The 19,122-nt window shown below is 36.7% G+C and overlaps 1 protein-coding gene across 1 annotated transcript in view; it reads left to right on the top strand.

Annotated features, from left to right (window-relative positions):
* Positions 1-917: 917 nt before the first annotated feature.
* LOC104163321 (putative interleukin-17 receptor E-like) overlaps positions 918-19,122 on the top strand; it is a 22,415-nt gene continuing 4,210 nt past the window's right edge. The window contains exons 1-12 of the mRNA XM_009702293.1: positions 918-1,002; positions 1,811-1,920; positions 3,407-3,521; positions 5,128-5,172; positions 6,009-6,148; positions 6,295-6,366; positions 8,613-8,667; positions 12,076-12,239; positions 14,562-14,606; positions 15,268-15,325; positions 15,665-15,810; positions 18,388-18,447. Of these exons, the coding sequence (XP_009700595.1) occupies positions 918-1,002; positions 1,811-1,920; positions 3,407-3,521; positions 5,128-5,172; positions 6,009-6,148; positions 6,295-6,366; positions 8,613-8,667; positions 12,076-12,239; positions 14,562-14,606; positions 15,268-15,325; positions 15,665-15,810; positions 18,388-18,447 (1,095 nt within the window). The remainder of the gene's footprint in view (positions 1,003-1,810; positions 1,921-3,406; positions 3,522-5,127; positions 5,173-6,008; positions 6,149-6,294; positions 6,367-8,612; positions 8,668-12,075; positions 12,240-14,561; positions 14,607-15,267; positions 15,326-15,664; positions 15,811-18,387; positions 18,448-19,122) is intronic.

The following is a 19,122-nucleotide window of genomic DNA, read 5'->3' as shown; positions in this document are numbered from 1 at the left end:
TTGGGGATTAAATCCAGTGTACCAACATAACTTCATAAATAAATAACTGATTTCTATGCAGGGCAGTCTGAGAAGTAGAAAGAGATGAAGCATGGCTAACTGGTGAGATTTGGGGCCTTTTTTTTTTTTTTTTTACGTTAGCCTACAGAAGGCGACTGGCTGTGGAAACCAATGTCCTAAGGCTTTGGGATGACTAAATTTGCATAGGGAAATAAGATGAGACATAGTAGCTGTGTTCTGTGCCTACTGTTTACACCTTGAAGAAGGCCTGGATAATATTTATTCTGCTTTTGCTGTTCTGGTCTAAAGCAGAAGGAAATCCTGTTAGTATGAGGGATTTTTCCATGACTAGGAATGCAATGGTGCCCTCTTGTGTGAAAGTGATATTTTAACAGCAGTTGAGACCATCAACCAATCCTAAAATTAAAATGCTACCTATGAGAATGCTCATAATATACAGGTAATTGTTTTGAAATAAAATTTAAATAAACTTAGTTTAGCCATGATCTAGCAGATCTGATTATTTTAAAGCACTGTTAGTCTAGATGTGCTCTGCTAGCCTTAACCGTTAGAAGTGTGATTCCTTCCTCTTGTGGCTTAACACTTCCCTAAGCCAGGAAATTTGTTATCAAACCCCATCTGTAATGTAGTTCTTTCCAACCCCCCTGTGTTGCAAGTGAAGCCAACTAGCTATGTTTGCCATGTGAAAGTGTTAGGTAAAGTGCTGGCTTTGCTGAAGTCAATGGTGACTTTCCTACTGATCTCAGTAAAGCTGGAGCTTCACCTTTGGTGCTTTCTCTGCCCCAGATATCCTGTGCATAATGAGATTTCTCTTTGTATTTGCATTTGCAGGTGGCATTTTTAACAGCTTCTGCCATGATGCTCCTGTACATTTATCTTCTACGGTACTGAAAAGCATGAAGATCTCAACAGTGATGAAGTGTGTCCAAGGAAGCCCATGCTCTCTTCATTTAAACGTTAAAGGAACTCTGAGTCTTCATGGTAGGAAGCAGATTTGCTACTGAATCGTTTCTGTTTACTTTTCTGTTTATAGCTGTTCAGCTAAATATTGTCCCATATTGCAATATTTGTGTCCAGGCTGGTTTTGTGTAATTATATGTGAAAGATACTTTTTGTGAAACCATTTTACTACAAACCAGGATAAAGCCATAGCCTTTCTCAAGGGAATGAGAACTGAGATAATGAATTCAAGACAACTGAATTTTTACTTCCAGCATAATACACTTAACTTGATTTCTACTAGTGCTCCAAGCATACTGCAGCCCTTTTCTTTCTTGCTCTGACACGCATGCACGCATGCGTGCGCACACAGACACACACAAATACAAATTCTGTCTGCCCTGGTAACTCAGACATGAGCAACTGCCCCAACAGAAGGAGAAACAGTTTATGTGTCTGAAGTTACAATTCTGCACTAAAATAAAATGAAAGCACTCAAAATTTTTGCTCATAGTCTATTTTTACTAATACCCTGCCATTCATGTGCTTTAGTGTGTTACCATTTAGATATTTCCTGGTGTGCTTCACTCAGAGTTATTAGGTTTGTTTTAAAATTTGCATAAGAATTTGCATAATTAAAGCTTTAATTTATAACAATCTGTGTTAAATCCTTGCTCCTACCTCTATGTGTGTGTTATATATAGTGCCCCTTTTTAAGTAGAGGTAAAATACATGTGCCTTTCAATTAGAGGGAAAGCTTATGATATGGTTTATTGTTTGTTTATTGTTTATTGTTTTTCTTAAAGATGCTTAAATTATATTTTTGAAATCTATTCCTAACTAATTTCAGAGAATATCCGTGGACTTGAAATATGTTCTCTTTCACTGGACACACAGCAATCCCAGTGTACGCATGTGAGATTTGCTAGGAAAAAAACCAAGATGCTTAATGGAAAGAAGGTAGGCTCCTTTTTTGGGTTGTTTTTCATTTCAATGTTTATGAGCCTTTGGAAAAAAAAATATTTTATATCTCTCTTATTTTCTTCTCTTACTGACTTTGTGGAAAACTGCAATGAAATATGTGCCTTCAGCATTGTCAAATGAAACTCCATAACAAAATGTTCTTTTATAAACTATGAATTCAATTCTCCACCATTTTCATACTTCTTCCACTTACCTTTTTGCAAGAGAAGCTGCCTCTGCAAAGCCTGATTTTCTTATCAATCTTGCTAGCTTTCTTTATGTGCCCACCAAATTGTGAGGAAGCTTTTGTAACTCCAATTGCTAGGAAGCACAATGCCACAGGGATTTTAAGTGCATACATATGATTTATTTAAGTCTAACCATGTCAATGGAAGTTACACATCTAGAAGACAGCCACTTGTGCACATTTGTCCTAAACTTATGGTAATAATTGCAACAGCAGAGTACAATTTTTTACCAAACTAAACCCAGAAGTATTTGTTACTAAAATTTGCAACTGGGAAAAAAAAAAACCACCCACACAACATCTTTGACCAACTATTTAAAAGACATGAATTTTTGCTTTCAGTTACTGGTGGATAACTGTTATTAATACCATACGAAATGTGGTACTTCATGTGCTTTGTAAATGCCGTATTGATTGCACACGTGAAACAAAGTTCCTCTCCCAAACTGCAATTGCAGTTTATGCTCTGTGTCGCTTGATGATCAAACGTCCCTATAGGCAATGCAGAGCCAGCAATAAACAATTGATAGCTTTTAGAGTAAGGTAAGTTTTATAGGCAAGACTCAACAAACTTATGTAATGAAATTTTCTTAGTTTCAGTTCAGTGACTAGAATGGTGACGTAAGATATCTTTTACCCTCCAAATGCCTTGTACCAAATAGGAATATATCCAACCTGAAAACCTATGTGGAATTTAAAAGTTACCACCATCAGTGAGGGAATGACTTGCTATAAGTGGACCTCAACTTTTGTCTCCTAAATTACTTTCTCTCTCAAAACTATTACTGGAATGAATAAATTTGCTGAAGTTGCCATTAAATGTTTAAACAGACATTTTTTTCATATTCTGCAAATGTTTGTGCTTGTAAAATGCCCACAAACTAGGACTTTTGGTGGTATGAAAGACCTTTTGGTTTTGAAGTTCAGTAAGCATTGGGTACCTGTATTTCTACGCTTTTAGGATTATTTGATAGCTTGTAGATATTTGGATTTTTGGAAGTGAAGAAGATAGCAACATACTGGATTGGAAGTAATGATACTCTTTGAAATCCTCTCATTAAGTGGTATCTGCTTCTTTTACATTCTTAATGCTGCAGTGTCTGAGACTGCTTAATGCTCCTTGTAAATATCAATAAATCTGAACAAAGAATATTACTTGCTTAACTCTGATAACCAGTGGTTTTCATGTATTCTGGATGTCACACACGAACTTGATTTTATAAATCTTTTGTACAGGTACAGGTACAATTCAATTGCATTGAAGTTGATGTAGCACAACACATCTATGTGACCATGAAAACAGTACCAAATTACTGTGAAGTCAAGCTGAGTCAGGAATACTATGTTGAAGGTAGGAAAACATCTTAAACTAGATGTTTTTCAGGAAACATCTTTTCAAATCAAAAAACCTAAAACCAAACCAAACAACTAAATGCAAAGCCAAATCACATTCTGGGATACACTGATCTAACTGATGGTAGATCATGTATGCCAGGACCAGTCTTATTCTACATTTCAATGATTTATTTTGTGCGTATAAATGTCTGACTTGCCATAAAAAACAGAGACCAGACCTTGTATCTAAAAGTACATGGACAACTGAACTACACTATGCATTTGTCCTAATTGGACTTCTTGTGATTGGCATGTGCTCTTTCTCTGCCTGCCGGTTCAGTTCTGTGTGCTCTCTGTGCATAAGATGGAGCCTCTGCTTCTCTTCATAGTTAGGCCACAGGTGGTTTCAGAGACTGAGGAAAGCTTAATAAGAAAGTGTAAAGAAATTTCTTTTTACTTTCATTAGCTAGCTGTTCTGTTGCCTGTTTTCATGTAACTGGATAAGGTAAGGTAGCATTTTTCCATGTTTTTGCGGTGAAGTGCTTACCATACGCATATAAAAATAGATTCAGCACTGTGGTCCAACCAAGGTACAGCGTGGCTAGTGGAGGCAAGTGCACCAAATGGTGGTGCAGAGAATGAAATGAGACCCCTTGATGGATCCAGTGCCTGGGATTGTCCTGCCTTCCCATCTCCAGAGCCCATGGGTGGGGGACTCTTGCCCTTGCCCCTTGGTTACAGCATCATCCCTTGCACACAGTATCAGACATGTTGTGGCTGTTTCACACTTTCATAGAAGTAAAGCCTTTTTGTATTAAAAAAGCTTTTCATTTTCTTGATAAATCATGGTTCACTATTGAGGTAGATATGTACTTTGTGAATAAAGAGGGGTGAAAATAATGTTTTATAAAGGCCAGTTTTAAGGCACTTTACAGGGGTGAGTAAACAAATGAAAACAGGAAGTATTTCTCTGGGGAAAAGAACTTTGTTTTTGGAAATGAGAGCAAAGTGCTGGTCTAATATGGAGTTAAGCAAGGAGAGGTGAAAACAGTAGGCAGGACATTATGAGCTGATTTAGTGTTCTTGCATCAAGATTTGGAGATACAAATATTAGATATTAGTTCTGGAAGTGTAGCCTGGCCTCTAATTCTGGTAAGCAACCTGGGAGCTAAATAAGGTGTTTCTTTCTAAGCTTACAGTAGAGTCAGAATACCAAAAATACACAGTTGTTTATAATGGAAGAATAAGGCTGGTAAACAACAGGAGTAGCTTTCAAGGAAAGAATAACTGAAATTATTTTTACTATTGCTTAAATTATTGTTAGGTACTAGGTAAAGAAGTGGAGTGTCATATCCTAGATTGCCACCTTAAACTGCTGATGAGGTTTTCCAGTAGAAACCCCACACTGATGAGATAGCTCCTTAAGGCAAGTTGTGATATAATCTCTGTGTGTGGTAAGGGTACTTTTATTTTTTGCTGTTTATCTAGAAGTGGATGTAAATCTGCCTTTAAAAAGGGATATAAGAGATAGCTTTCCTGTCAGGAAGCTATTGGATAATTTGGCAGTTTATTTACACAGTTACAAAGCAGCACTGAAGAAAACTCTGGCTTCTATTTTGCAGATTGCAGAAACAGTGATGTGGCAAAATATGTTCCAGCTTGTTTGGGTGAGCTGATCTTCTATACAGCTTAAATCTGTGACATATTTCTGGTGACCTATACGATGATACGTTTTCATACCTGAATAATCAGGGGAAAAAATGATTATTTACAACTACCACTACTTATAATTACCATGTGGTTGATAGGTAATGTCCTGGAAAATGTGTTTCTTTATATTGATTTGGAAACACTAGATAGCAGATAAAGATATTCACAACCTATCTAATACTTAAACTCTTGGAAACAGGTTTGTGTCCTTTCCATGCACTTTGGATTGCTGGTTTTGTATTTTGTCTATAGACTGACCTCATAAATAGATTGAAATTAATTTGCCAAACTGCTATCCTGATTTTGGCATACCCTTGAATATAAAAAAAAGCCCCACATCCTCCCACATACTGTATTTGTCTAACATAGTTGCACATATTCTCTATGTAATGAAATTGCAATCTTGAGATAATCAACTTTTGTAGTAGTATTAGTGTGTATATTTCAAGTTTTTGTACATGAACTACATAAGTTTTCAAGTACCAAGGTTGAGATAGAATTGGTAGGTGTCCTGGCCTCTCAGTATTGCCAATGCTAATTCAAAACTGAATAATATTGAAATTTATTCTCATGAAAATTATTATATCTCGTAAAATAAGAATACCTTTAGGATTGTCTGGATATAAAAAGAATTAATTCAGACATCCTAGGTAAGAATCTATAGATGTTGAATTTAATCTCCATCAAGTTATGAAATAAATTCTGTACCTTTTATAAAGAAATAACAAAATAGAAATAATGAAGAAATAAAGAAACAGATGTGATAATTTCATGTTTGAATTTTCTTCTTCAGCCAGAAGGTTTGATTATAATGTAGACAGAGCAAGGAAAATTATATCAGTGAACGTATCCAACTTTCTTCGAGATCAAGATTATTACGTTCGCCTGTGCCACAAATGGTTTACCTGTGAAGATATAGGGGCATTTGCTGTGGTGAGTTAAAGCTCAAAGCAGTTTATTGAACTGGTGGGAAATGCTTATTGAGGTAATAGTTATAGGAAATGCTCTTCTATATCTTTATTTAGCTTTATTAAAAGTCACTCACTATCTTGGATTCATGACCATCTTTTTCATTTCAGATAAAAGGGAAGGAATCTTTAAAATCAGTTTCTCTGAAATATTCTCAGCTACTCCCTTGTCTTTGCATTGAGGTAATACAGTCTAGAATTTGGTATATAATTGTGTTTCTGATTAAATAAATTTTATCTGGAATTTGTGCTAAAAAAAGAGGAAAAATCTGTAGAAAAAGGCTCTAGACTTAAGTTTTTGACCAAGGCTTGTCTGACCTTATGATTATGTAAATGTAGAAGAGATTTTTTAGGAAACACTAATTAAAACATGGAGATAAGAAGAAAATGGGATATGATTTACATTAATTTATGGAAAGTATTGTGTAAGATTAAATTGACTGATTTTTCATAAGCAATGAAAAGACAGAAAATTTAACTGAATTTCAGCATAGTGCTTGATACAGTATTGCATGAGAAACTAAAAGAGGAATTGAGGAAGCTGGGAGTGAGAACAAGATTTGTATGGTAGATAATACCTAGCTGGAGGGCTAACTCAAGTACTCCTGTTAAATGTGTTAGTGCTGTGTGAATGTGTTAGTGGGCTGTGCTAGTAGGAGAGGTATTTAAGGACCACACTTAGAGCAGTTCTTATATAAATGTTTTCATCAATGACATGGGCACAAAAGGTGGGAATGTGTTAATGAGATTTGCTGATAATACAGTTGAGAGGTATGATCAAAATGGAGGAGGGTCCGGATAACCAGAGGAGACTAGAGATCTGCATACATGAAGTTAACTAAAGGAGAATGAGGTGTAATGTATGAAGTGCAAGTTCATGCACTTGTTCTAATAAAAAGAATTCTTGCTGTAAGATGCAAGTCCTCATTTAGAAATAACAGTGGAGGAAAAAAGATCTGAGTGTAATAGTTCATCAGAGGATGATTAAACTAACATGCGTACATGATGTAAATGTGAACAAAGCTCTAATGGGTTAGATTATTTCAAGCTAACAGGAAAGTATGGGCAAGGCCTTCTTTGAAATAGTATAAGCAATTCTTGTATCCATATTCAAGAAAGATTCATTCAAATGGAAGATGTACATAAAAAATCTAGAATGATTGGAGAATGGAGAGACTGTCTTATAAAGGAGATTCAAAGAATATGTTTTCATTAACCTGGTAAAACATGCAAAGAGAAAGTACATTTGTTGTCTAAATACAGATCAGAAGGGTCACTTATAAGGAAAAAGAACAGATTTTTTTAAGCTAAAGCCATTCTTGCCACAGGAATGAAGGGGAATAAACTTCATTCCATGAATATATTAAGGATAGCTACAGATTTTTTTCCTGATAATCTGAGAAGTGAGATTATGGAATATCTTTCATAAAAAGGAATAAAAAGTCACCAAACCAATTTAAAATAATCTTGATAAGATATAAAGATACTATGTGAACCTAGTTTCTCAGTGAATTTTAGGGTATGATTTACCTTGCGAATTAAGATACCTAAATGTCTAGATGTAGATATCCATATTTGAATTAGATGTCCAAACTCTTATAGTCAATGGAGATCTAGTTAATGCTGTCAGTTACTCAGCTGACCAAACGTAGATGGCTATTTTGAGATGTACTGAATAGCACTGTAGACTCCACTGGCTGCATTGGCTAGATCTCCATATGGCTACTGTAACAGTAATTTGTGCACTTCAGTCACAGATGTATATGTTGTAGGCACCTAAAATCACATACCTTAATATGTGAGTTGGACCACAAGGACTTTACCAAGGCTAAGGATTTTTTTTATTTGACTCTGAAAGGTATGAGGTCACTGGAAAGATATTATTCCTCTCAGCATATACACAGAGAATTCCACAATACCATTGCTGAGCAAACAGATGGGAACTATAATAGAAATATTTACACGTGAATCTAAATAATTAGGGTATAGTAACAGCCATGCACATATACTTGCAGATTGGGTTAAGTATTAGTCCTCAGATTTTAAGGATACATCCTTTCCATTACAATCTATGATTATAGTGTCCTTTGATACCCCTAGAAAGTAATGACACTGTAAGAAACTTAATGAAAACTGGAACTGGAAGGCTTTCTAAATGAAATTGGGCTAAATATATGGCTCAGAAATAGTAGGAATATAGTGTTAGAAGGGATCACCTTAGTTTATCAGCTCCAGTCCCCCTAATGATAAACAATAAAATAGAAATCTACTGCAAAACATCTTTTTTTTAAAAAAAATGCTTCCAAAGCTTTCTAATAAACACAGCATCTTTATCTTTGGTGGAAAGGTTTTCTGTCACATTCTATCTGAAATGTTAAAAACTGGTGTATCTGAGAATCTCTAGCTAATGGCCACTTTTTGCGTTGTAGGGTTGGTTGGCAATTCCAGATGCAAGGAGGATACAACTTTGCCCCTTTCAAAATGGCAAGTACTGTGTGATTACTCTTTGTATGAGTGATTTTCAGCAACTCCAGTAGTATGTCACAATTTGAAGTTCATCTGAAGTGAAAACCATACATTGCAAAACTTTAAGGAAATCGTCATATTGGTTTGTTATACTGTAGGTAGATGAAATAACTTACTTTCAGACCAAATTGTTCACCAAGTTTATGCCAATATAAACACTAAGTAACTTTGCAGTCATTTCCCATATTTTCTTAAGCCACACGCAAACTGGCCAGAAGGAAAAAAAGGCACTGAGGTCAGCTTTGAAATGCTGGTGTGAGAAGAGGGCTTCAAGAAGAGATTTGAAGAAGGTAGCTGACACTCAACTTGAAGGAGGGAGCAGGGAGTTGAAAAGGAAGACAGTTAACTGCGTATGGGAGTTCCCATACTTAATGGGAAATTATTCACACAGAATGTTCCAGCAAAGTCAAGAGTTTGGTCTGAGATGACAGCTGAAAAAGAAATTGTCCTATTATATGGATCTTTAGTGAAAGTTTTACCAGGCAGATAGAAAAAAATGTAGCCTGAAAAGTGTTTTATTGTGTTAGGTCCAACATAAGTACAACAATATTTTTTCCCCAGCCTCTGCTAAGAAGCCCATTAAGGGATTTTAGTATTTGATCAAAAAAACCCCCCAAATATGAGAGAGAATGAAAACACCAACCCGTAACAGCACATCCAGGCTCCATTAAACTGCATAGACATTCACTGCAATGCTTTCACATTCTTGTAGGGCTGACACAGTTGTGTTAAAATGGAAGCAATTTACTCTTTAGTAAGCTCAGCCTTCATTTCAAATTTATTTTATTGTGGTAGAATATAGTGTTTGTGACACTACCATTCCTTTGTAGAAATGGAGTGCAGTTTGACTAAATAAAAAGGGCTATTTTTTTTTTCTCTCTATTTATGTAAATAGAGAGCACTTATAGGAATGCTCAAGCTCTGTAGCTATGTCTATGTCATGTAGTCAGATCTGGCTTCAAGGTCATCAAAAGCAAAACCTGTTTGCCGTCTGCAGTATGAAATCCTAACCTCTATTCTTAGTAGCTGTTCAGCCTGAGGCTGAGTCTTATGGGGCACAGGTTTTTTTCTTCCAGATTTTCTCCTATCTTTACCTAGTTCCTGTGCTTGAAATGGTTATGCTTTGCAAGTGCAGGAAATTGGGCTCATGAATCCCATGATTCCTTCCTTCCTTCTGTAGTCTGCTTTTCCTTCCCCTCCTACTGCAGTCATTTTCCTCTCTGATACCATTGAATCAGGACTATGTGGATAGCTGAAGTATAGGTTACAAAGCTTTATGTAGTCAGGGGAAGGGTGGTGTGTGCTTTGGCACACTGAAGCTCTTGAAGCTTTTATCCGTCCATTTAAGAAGTTCCCATGGACAGTTACAATTGAAAAGTTAACTCATAGCTCTGATAAGGAAATGAATATGGGAAATATGTTTTACAGGTATACTTTTTGTTTACTCAGCTATTCTCCTTGCAGGGATCTCAAGCAATTTTTCAGACCCTAGCACCCAGCTATTTAAGTATATAAGGAGCTCCAGCTTTTGAGCCTCATTATTTTCTTTTTAAATCTTTTTCCTGACTGGCAGCTCTGTTTGCTGGAATATCTGAAGTAGATTGGTTCTTTTTTTGGCTTATTTATCATTGATTTAATAAAGTTGGGATTATAGAGTTAGTTCTGTGGTAGGACATAATTAACAGTTGTGTATCAGAAAGAAGCTTCTCTATCTAATAACTGTTTTGGGTTAATGTAACTAAGAGAAGAAAAAAAGGAAAAAAGAATGTCTGTTGGTTACTAAACAATGTAATTATATGTGACTGAAGATCAACGAACATCTTTATTATGATAAGTAGATTTAATAAGTAGATGCCACAAAGGAGGAAAACAGAAGGAAACTCAGGTACTAAGTCAATGAGTAGGCCTGGAAACAACCCTAAGTCTTAATTGTGGTGCTATTCTCTTAACTATTAGTATTACACTTACATTATATCTACATTATTACAGACTCTTATATAATTCAAAACGTAGCTGTGAACTGTCAGAGCTGTTGGGATCCAGGACTTTGCAGTCAGGTTAAATATTCTCTAAACATTAGCTTTATAGTATATGTCCATTTATTAAAACCAGCAGTTTTTAAAACTAATCAAAATTTCCAGCAGTTTTTTTTAAAACGGAATAAAAATTTCCACTTCACAGTAAGTTTCAGTATTTTGATGTATTGAGAGACAAAGTTAAGACAGCAAGAGGCTTGGCAGAATTAAAGGGCCTGGAAAGTTTCTCTTGGAAAATATCAAAAGGTTTTATTTCAGGAAATTTCTGAGAGGAGCAATACCTATAGAAATTGTTGTTATGCTTGATGGGAGTGGAATTTGGACACCTGATGTTTCCAGTCTTTCATGTAGACCATGCTTCTTCACTTTGCTACATTTTCTAGTCATGGATATTGTTTGTTCACTTCTCTTGAACATGCAGCTGGCCACGTTTTCAAGTTTTTGCTTCACGAATAGTTGCAGAAATACATTTTTCTCCTCCTTGTGACTATTAGTCAAATGTAAAACTTTCCAAATTGCTTCTTGAACTAAGAACTGAAATATCAGTTTGAATTTCATGCTAGAAATTCTCTCATCCACTTGCAGCTAAATGGAAAAGAAAGTCAGTATGAAGTGATTAATTTGACCAGTCAAATAAATAAGACAGCTTTTATTTTATAACAGTGCCTATTGAAGATATCCCCAAATATATGTTGACTAGCTCTGAAATTATGGTGTGCCCAGTATACATAGAAAGAAGATTTATATAAATGCTGTAGAAAAATTGTTTATTGTGAATTACTTGCACAGCTTTGTTTACTTTTGGAGTTCTTGATACTCAGCTGAGGGCTTGAATTTATCTTCTTGCATATACGTTGTGTGCATGTAAGTCCTAACAAGACTCACAGAATCTGAGTCTCCAATACCATGACCTCTAGTCACTAATGTATGGATTCATTCCAGTTTACCGTACACAGTTAACTGGAGGTTCTTGGTTAGGAATTTCCTTGCGTTACACTCCCCCTGTGATTGATGGGCAAAGAATGCACTTCCAGGAGCTTGTGCAGCCTACTTAAGAGCCCTGGTGATGCCCATCTGTCACTGCAGTGGGAGACTGGTAAGACTGAGCTCTCAGGTTGAGTACCTCTGGTAAATGCCAGCACTTTGGCGGGATGAATTCAAGTTTTACACTATCACAGTGTGAAACACTGTAGTTCTGATTGGTGAAAAATGACAAGTAAATGGAAAAGCAATGCTTTTGGTTTTAAGCACATGTATAGGTACCAGATTTATGAACAATTTTTATTCATTTTTAGACATCTTGAGTAATGTTTCCACTCTTTGTGCACAGATACGAAGGCACTATGGGATAATATTGTTTATAACCCAGTGACACAAACCCTAGCTTGGGAGCCAGCCTGTCCTGTGCTTGTCGTGGTTAACCTGTGCAGGTTGATGAAGTCTAACGACCACTGTGAAGATATACAAAACTCTTCCAAAAATTCTCCTGAGAAAGTAAGAGCTATGCAGATTTATTCAAACTGTGAGATTGAAGGCCATCACCAAAGGCGTAATAAGAAGAGCTAGACTTTGGAGTAACAGCAGTTGCAAATTCCTCTCTTCTCTGATACTTAAAACTATTCATAATCACAGTCTGTTCTTGTACACTAACCACATGATTAATTCAAAATGCTCACTGACTCACTATTAAGAAATAAGAAGTGGAGATGACTGTGAAGCTAGTAATGTTTGCTAAATTCTTTGGGGTAAATAGGGTCTGCTTTTCATTTATAGTAAAGGCATGATTCATCTGCCATGACTTTACTGTCTAAAACATAGGTGTTCCAGTCTACGCTATTTGTGTCAGATTCCCTTTAAAGTAAGTGAAACAGACATACTGAGAGGACAACGCTTCTCATCTGAAGCTAGGCATATAAGAAAGGTTGAAGGGATTTCTCTCTGAAGGTACCTCTTTCTTTTCAGTGACTATCACAAGAGTCTATTGTGATTAGATCAGATTTGGATATTTAACATTTAAACACCTGAAATGTAAATGAGATGAAACTAAATCTCTTTAAATGTTACTGGAGACATAATGGTACTTTGGTAGGGCATGTTTGTTTTGCATTCTATTAAGATCTATTTGAAGTGCCTTTCTCAACCTGGTCCAATGCCTTGAAATTGTGGGTGTTGAAATATTGGGTCCCTCAGTTCTTCCAGTACTTATGTTCTAAAGTTGAAAAGGGTTTTCACTGCATGGATCTTGAACTGCTTACTACTTCAATCTGAAGTCTCATGATGCTGAATGCACTGGATTTATGACGTTGGTTAGAATTCTGGCTTTCATCTTGAAAAGTAGATTTCAGGCTTTCCTGATTGTGGAGAGAAGCCAATAAACTGAACAACTGAAAAGGCAAATAAAATCAAATACAAATTCTTAATTTTTGAAACTTTGAGTATTATTCTGATGACATGATTGGGGCGGGGGGGGGCTGACTCAAGACTATTGAATGCTTTTTTGATTAGGAACTCCTGGCCAAGTGTGTAGTGATTGTTCAGATTCACCATTTTATGGGTTTGAGCAAAGCTTTGATCTTGCAAACCCAAATTTTACACATGTGAGTGGTCCCTGTGGGATTTGTCATCTGCTGACAACAAGCACAACTCATTGCTTGCAGAAGAGAAAAAAAAAAAAAAAAAAAAAAGCCTAAAATTACGTTTGGCTGGTAATGGTCATATCTATTACTCAGAACACAATCCAAGGTTGGTTTATTATAGACAATGAGCATTTTCCTGTATTTACTTAATGCACTTAATAGCTGACTATTAAAATTCATGAACAGAATGGATTTTTGCTTTTTTTCTAATTAATCCTAAAAGGTTTGATACTGGATTTTGTCCATTTATTGTAATATAATCCTGAAAAGCATCTCTATAGTGTGCTGGAGGCTACTGCAGAGGTTCCTCAGATAGTGCCAGCTCCCCCAGTAAATCCACACAATGGTGCACACTCTGATACTATGCACATATACTGACTTAGGCCCAAAAGTGACATTACTCTTCTCTCTAATTAGGCAGGGTCTTTCTTTGTCAGTGGCAATGCTGTCTCCATATCTGAGTGGACTCTTACAGGAATATCTTCTGTGACCCTATTGTAGACCTTCCCAAGGACATCCATTATGTTCTACTCAAAAAAGTTGCAGGAAAGAGGTGTTTGGTCACGATGCCCTGTGTTGCGCTCAGTCACTTGAGCAATGGTGTTTATTTAAGTAAGATCACTTATATGGGTAGTAATTGTTTATATGAGACAAAGCTTTTTACGAGGAAGGCCTTGGCAGGTAAACAGTTGTTAATCAAGAAAGCAACATTTCGTAGGTCACTTAAGTGGATGTCTAAGATTCAAGGTTTAAGTCTTTGGGAATTGGGATATGGAAAGTTGAAAATTTCTGAAACGAAGGTGGAACAACGCTTTTGGGTGTATGTTTAAATGTTCTGCTGACTCACTGATGAGTGGTAAATAAGAGACTGAAACAAGACGACTATGTAATCAGAATTTTGCACATGAGCCACCATAGGGTCAATTAATTTAGCTCTAATGGGTCAGACTGGCTCTAAAAAATGCTACATGTTACAGATAACAAGAAACAAATTATTCAGTAATCCAAAGCAGTGGTTGTTTCTATTCTTACTATTTTATCTGATTAACTTCCTGGGATGCTTATAAAGTAAACAAACCAGTTCCTTTCTTAGTAATCAAACCATGAAAATTTGGGGTAATTGATTTTGTGAAACTAGTTAATGAAACTAGCTAATGCTGAGTGCTGTCTTTTCAAGCAGGTTAAATATTCTCGTGTGGACACTCACCCAAGACTTTGCATGAAGGTAAAGGGATTTATTTGTAAAACACCTATTAACTGCGCTCTTTCTGTCAGCTCTAAAAAAATGAGTTGCTAATGTTCTTTAGGATCAATATTCTGTTTCATAGCTCTGATGAATGAGAAGTAAGAATGAAGGAAATGTGAAAGATTAGATTAAAAGGAGGTTCTTTGGAAGTGCAGCAGCAATGATAGATAGGACACAGGTCAGATTGTGCCCTTTGTTTTCTCTGCTTAAGAAAAGCAGGAAAAAAATGTTTTAGGTCAATGCAAACTCTGAAGCACGCGCTAAACTTACCGTACAAAGTTTTCTGTATTAAATATTTGATAATAAAAATGATCAATACACTACATTTACTGGAGTACCTTTTATTATTCTAGTTGAGAAAAAAATGCCACATAAGGTTAATATAGGCATATTATTGTTTTCTTTTAGATTTGTTTTAAGTCAGTGGAACTACATGTTTCTATAAAATAAGCATGTGTATAAATACCTGAAGAATTGGGAGACCTGATTTAAATCAAGGGTTGGAAGATACCACAGAGCAGGAAAGCTGTGAATTCACCTTCTATAGCTTTCTGGAATGCACTGATCATCTCTAGTTGAATCTGTAGCCACAGATTGAAATTGAAAATTCAGTTTTCCTAACAGATTTTTCTGCTTTCAGTTTACAACCAAGGCAGGCTCTTGGGTTAAATGTCCATTTGCTCATGGGGAATTTCCAGGTAAATATTTTTTTTTTACTTACATAATATTATATTATGAAAAATATTGAAAACAGTCACTAGATATGAGCCTTCTTCAGTAAGCAAGTGAGATGTGTTCACAGCACTGTAGCTTGTAAATTATGGCAAAGAGATTTGACAGCTTGTTATTTCTATGTATCCCCAGTAGATCAACTGTTTATCAGTATAAAAAGTAACTTGTGGGAATTAAAATAATTACTTGCTTATCATTTGATGGCACTTAACTAATTAAAAAGGCTTTTATTTTAGATACAACAATTTAGAATATAATGTATGGTCCTTGTATGTCTAAAAGTAAGTCTTTTCCCCTAATATCAGCTTGGAAAATGAGAACTGTTGCAGTTGCAGAACAAATACAAGTTTTCTTCACATCACAAACCAAGGCACAATTCTCAGTGCTTGTGTGTAACAGGACGCAGCTGGCCTCATGTGAATCTGTTGGGATGCACCATTCAGTCTCTGTGGTTTGTATATGTTATTTCTTAAACTTTGTAAGACTTTTAAACATATCTAACTGCATTCATTTATTATTTCATTTATCGCTCTGCAACTTGAAAGCATTAATAAGTCTATGCATGTACCTATTGGAACAATTACTGGAACATTTTTAAAGCATGTAGTTCTAATTCTGATCTCACACTGAAGCAAGATATAAATAAAGATCCTGAAGTCAAATGAGTCACATCAAAGGAACTGACTATTGAGCAGAACCTTAATATTCTTTTAACATCACTTTTGTGGTGTAGTACTTGTATTATGTATATAGCAAATATTACTGCTAGTATTTCATATATAGGTCACTGATACAGTTGACTTGACAAGTCTCACATTATGAAATGTAAAACTTGAGGGATAAATCCATAATGATCTTGAGCCACTCTAAGTCTCACAGCTGCCAAAACAAACTCAACATACAAAAAAGTAACTTTTCAGCCAAATGAGCTTTTTGAGCCAGCTGACGGTGTGACTACACAACTGCTTCTTCCAGTAAAGTAGGAGGAAAGAGAGAAAAGATGATGGGAGGGTGAGATTTCAGTTTCAGGCAGCAGCTAGTCATGAAATGGAAGCCTCGTTCCTCTCTTGCAACTAAGCCTGTATCTCGTACATTTTCAGTGCAGCACTGTGGCTTGCCCTTGCCTCTCAACCCTGCCTACCAGAGTTACCTTGTTGGCCTGACCTGTTATCTACTGAGAGGTACATCTGGAAAGTGGGATCAAAGAGCAGAAGAGTGGCCATAGCATTATTTTTCAAATAGGAAAATATTAGCAGGATGGGTCCTAGGAGCTACTAGGACCACCGTGCTGAAAGGCATCCTGCTGCTTCAGCAGCCACCTCCTCAGTAGTCTTACGTCCACCCCTAAATGTGTGTTCCTGCTGTCTGCTCCACTGACCATGTATATGAGATGTCATATGACGGATTTTGAGAAAGATGAGAAATCCAGATGTTGTGATTTCTACTGTTATTCCTGACTGTGCCCGTTGACTTCACTCTGCTGCAGGGGGGTGTGCTTTAGAAGACACAAGCACGCTGTAGCTCCTACACCTGTCCTCTTTTTAGGATATATTCTAGCAGTACTTCTTTCTTTGGTATTGTATGCAGGTACATGCTGCATGTGTGACTTTTTCAAGTACCTCTGATGCTTTCAGTGTGCAGGGTACACATACCAGAGGGTAGCTGAGAAGCAGGCAGCTATGAATAAGGACTTCTTAAAGGGGTGGACACTGAAAGTTGAATTTCTTTTCTTCAGTTTAGGTCTTTATTACATCTCTGGTGCTGAATGTAACTGAGCAGTTGTTAAAAGCAGAGTTTCCCAACTCAGCTTTGCTGCTCAAGCTGAGGACATGCTTAAGTGGAATGTGATAACTGCTCCTGCGGGAGATCTCAGAGCTGAATAATCATGGGGAAAGGCCTAGGAAAAAACAGCTGTCTTAATCAGCGCAGACCACAGAGGGCATTGGTGGTGCTATCAAGAGTCTATCCTAATGGGGCAAGGTATCTGCAGAAATGCTGTATTACTGGCAGAGATGGAGATATGGATGGTCGTAGAGTTGTCAAACACTATGTTCAGTGAACACTTACAGTGGCCCTTTTCTTCAGCCTGCTTATTTCACATTAAATCTGTGGAGTTTAGACTTTCTGGTTTTAGAGGTTTCCTGTGTGGGTTGCTAAGTGTGAAGGGTAATGGTGGAGCACCAATAAATCACAGCTAGGTATTGAAGTTGTGTGTTTCATGAAGGGCACTCATGCATTTAAAAATGCTGTTTTCTTCCCTCCAGTACAAAACTGTAACGGAATGGGAGCCCATATAAATTATGTACAGTTCCTTTCTCAATACTATGAGCAATATACACAAAGGTTTCATCAAGACTTAGTTCTGTGTTCCCAGAAACCAACGTTCATTCTCTACCTAGTAATCCCTGTTCAGTTGTGCTCAAAAAGAACATATTCACCTAATTTGCCCCAAATTGTTTTAGGAGTTTGCCACACTAAAGAAAGCAGTGTAGGATTCATAGCTATTAGTGGAGTAACTAACATTATTTTGAGGACAAACCATAAACAATCAAATGTTAAGTGTCAGAACAGTCATTTAGGACAATTTTACCCTCAGGCTGAACTTGTTCTCAGCATACAATGTGATGGGAAATCCAGAAGATCTGTAAAGAAAGGGTTGTTCCTTCAACTCGTGTACACCAGGGAAAAGAAGTGAAGATGCTCATTGGCCAATGTCATGTGAGCAGCCACGGCGGGCAGAGTGTCCTGCCTTATGATGCTTCCTAAAACACAGGAACATTAGCAGTCTTCATGTGCTGCCCAGATTGTGCTTGGCAAAACTACACTAGCTACTTATGCTCATTGAGATCCAGGGATATCTCTGGAAATAAATAACCTTCCATAATGAATATATGCTTTATTAATTTTCTGACCCAGTAGAACATACAGCATTATTGGCAAACAAACCAAAGAGCTGGAGAGACACAATACATTTTCATTGTTCCAGGATATGGAAAATAATAGTTTTCAATTTTTTTCTTTTCATTAGGGAGATTCTGTATCAATCACTGTGTCTCGGGAAATGTGTGGGTCAACAATTTGCATTCAGGTATGTCTCTTGATTTTGCCAGGTACTCTGTACAAAATAAACAAATCATAAAAAAAGAAAAAGAGAAAAAAGAAAACCAGCAGGCACTCTCTCTGCTTTCTCCTCCCAGCCAAATTTTGTTACTGTGCGTACCGTGAGTTGGCAAAGAGCATTATTTATAGCTTGATGTGCTGCCACCACCTCTTGTTGAGATGACATTAATTAACAGAGAAGTTGCTCTCCTTGATCTTGCTCCTTTGTCAGTGGCAGGTAAAGGGATATCATCAAGAAATTGCTAATCCTGTCTTTATATGTTCCTTTGTAATAAAAAGTTCCAAGATATCAAAAGATCCAAGTAAATCATAGATGAATTTTTCAAAAATTGACATTAGCTGGAAAAGGTTAGGCACATAGCAAACAGCACAGTAAGTGCATAGTGTGCTAGAATTAGCACTCCTGAAAGCAGAGCTGAGCGAATTATTTCTGACATTTTTGCACACTATTTCCATAGCTGAACTTTATTAAGACAACATTAATAGAAAATGAGCATGAAGCTGATAGGTGTATTCCTCTCTGGAGTTAATGATGTTCTCAGCAGACACCGGGACAAGACAGACCAACAGCCGGAGCTGCGAGGCTCCAGCAGCTGCCCTGGAAGGCCTTTGTCAGCTTCACTTTCTGCGGCTAAGGAGGAAA

Source organism: Cariama cristata, unplaced genomic scaffold (assembly GCF_000690535.1).
Source record: "Cariama cristata isolate BGI_N322 unplaced genomic scaffold, ASM69053v1 scaffold41746, whole genome shotgun sequence".
In the NCBI taxonomy this organism is placed as follows: Eukaryota; Metazoa; Chordata; class Aves; order Cariamiformes; family Cariamidae; genus Cariama; species Cariama cristata.
Note: the sequence above shows the minus strand (reverse complement) of the source record. Positions and strands in the feature narration are given on the sequence as shown.